This window comes from Chiloscyllium plagiosum, unplaced genomic scaffold, assembly GCF_004010195.1.
Source record: "Chiloscyllium plagiosum isolate BGI_BamShark_2017 unplaced genomic scaffold, ASM401019v2 scaf_12002, whole genome shotgun sequence".
Classification (NCBI taxonomy): domain Eukaryota; kingdom Metazoa; phylum Chordata; class Chondrichthyes; order Orectolobiformes; family Hemiscylliidae; genus Chiloscyllium; species Chiloscyllium plagiosum.
In genome coordinates, this window is record NW_025209693.1 from 6,319 (window position 1) to 7,794 (window position 1,476).

The 1,476-nt window shown below is 59.2% G+C and overlaps 1 protein-coding gene across 1 annotated transcript in view; it reads left to right on the forward strand.

The window, feature by feature from the left end:
• LOC122546814 (filamin-A-like) overlaps positions 1-1,476 on the forward strand; it is a gene marked incomplete at its 3' end in the record, with an annotated part of 4,207 nt that overhangs the window by 1,519 nt on the left and 1,212 nt on the right. Inside the window, exon 3 of the mRNA XM_043685440.1 lies at positions 1,051-1,179. Coding sequence (XP_043541375.1) covers positions 1,051-1,179 — 129 coding nt within the window. The remainder of the gene's footprint in view (positions 1-1,050; positions 1,180-1,476) is intronic.

The window sequence follows — 1,476 nt, forward strand, 5'->3', positions numbered from 1 at the left end:
CTGAGGGAGTGGGCACTGTCGGAGGGTCAGTGCTGAGGGAGAGCGGCACTGTCAGAGGGTCAGTGCTGAGGGAGCGGGCACTGTTGGAGGGTCAGTGCTGAGGGAGCACTGCTCTGTCGGAGGGTCAGTGCTGAGGGAGCAGGCACTGTCGGAGGGTCAGTGCTGAGGGAGTGCCGCACTGTCAGAGGGTCAGTGCTGAGGGAGTGCTGCACTGTTGGAGGGTCAGTGCTGAGGGAGCATCGCGCTTTGGGAGGGTCAGTGCTGAGTGTGTGGGCACTGTCAGAGGGTCAGTGCTGAGGGAGTGGGCACTGTCAGAGGGTCAGTGCTGAGGGAGTGGTCACTGTCGGAGGGTCAGTGCTGAGGGAGTGGGCACTGTCGGAGGGTCAGTGCTGAGGGAGTGGGCACCGTCAGAGGGTCAGTGCTGAGGGAGTGCTGCACTGTTGGAGGGTCAGGGCTGAGGGAGCAGGCACTGTCGGAGGATCAGGTCTGAGGGAGTGGGCACTGTCAGAGGGTCAGCGCTGAGGGAGTGGGCACTGTCGGAGGGTCAGTTCTGAGGGAGTTCCGCATTGTCGGAAGGTCAGCGCTGAGGGAGTGCTGCACTGTTGGAGGGTCAGGGCTGAGGGAGCACGCACTGTCGGAGGGTCAGTGCTGAGGGAGTGCGCATTGTCAGAGGGTCAGTGCTGAGGGAGTTCGCATTGGCGGAAGGTCAGCGCTGAGGGAGTGCTGCACTGTTGGAGGGTCAGGGCTGAGGGAGCAGGCACTGTCGGAGGGTCAGTGCTGAGGGAGTGCGCATTGTCAGAGGGTCAGTGCTGAGGGAGTGGGCACTGTCAGAGGGTCAGTGCTGAGGGAGCGGGCACTGTTGGAGGGTCAGTGCTGAGGGAGTGCCGCATTGTCAGAGGGTCAGTGCTGAGGGAGTGGGCACTGTTGGAGGGTCAGTTCTGAGGGAGTGCCGCACTGTCGTAGGGTCAGTGCTGAGGGAGTGGGCACTGTCGTAGGGTCAGTGCTGAGGGAGCGCCGCTTTAGTTTCTGTTTCTTTTCCCTTGTTGTCAGGGTGTCCTCTGCAGTTTTACGTGGATGTTGTGAACAGCGGACATGTCAATGCCTATGGTCCAGGCCTTATTCACGGAGTGGTCAATAAGCCGGCCATTTTCACTGTTGACACCAAAGATGCTGGGGAGGGTGAGTCTCTCACAATAGTCTCCGGAGCCAAACGCCAACCCACACTCTCTCTGTGTGTCTCTGTCTCTCTCTGTCTCTATCTCTCTCTCTCTCTCTCTCTCTCTGTCCATCTCTATCTATCTATAACGGTCTCTCTATCTATCTCCCTCTCTCTATCTCCCTCTCTCTATCTCTCTCTCTATCTCTCTCTCCCCCACCCACCCCTCCTTCTCTGTCTCTCCCTCTGTTTTTTGGAGTGTGTAGTGGACAGCGAAGGGGGTTCCCTCAGATCACAACAGGATCTGGACCTGATGGGCC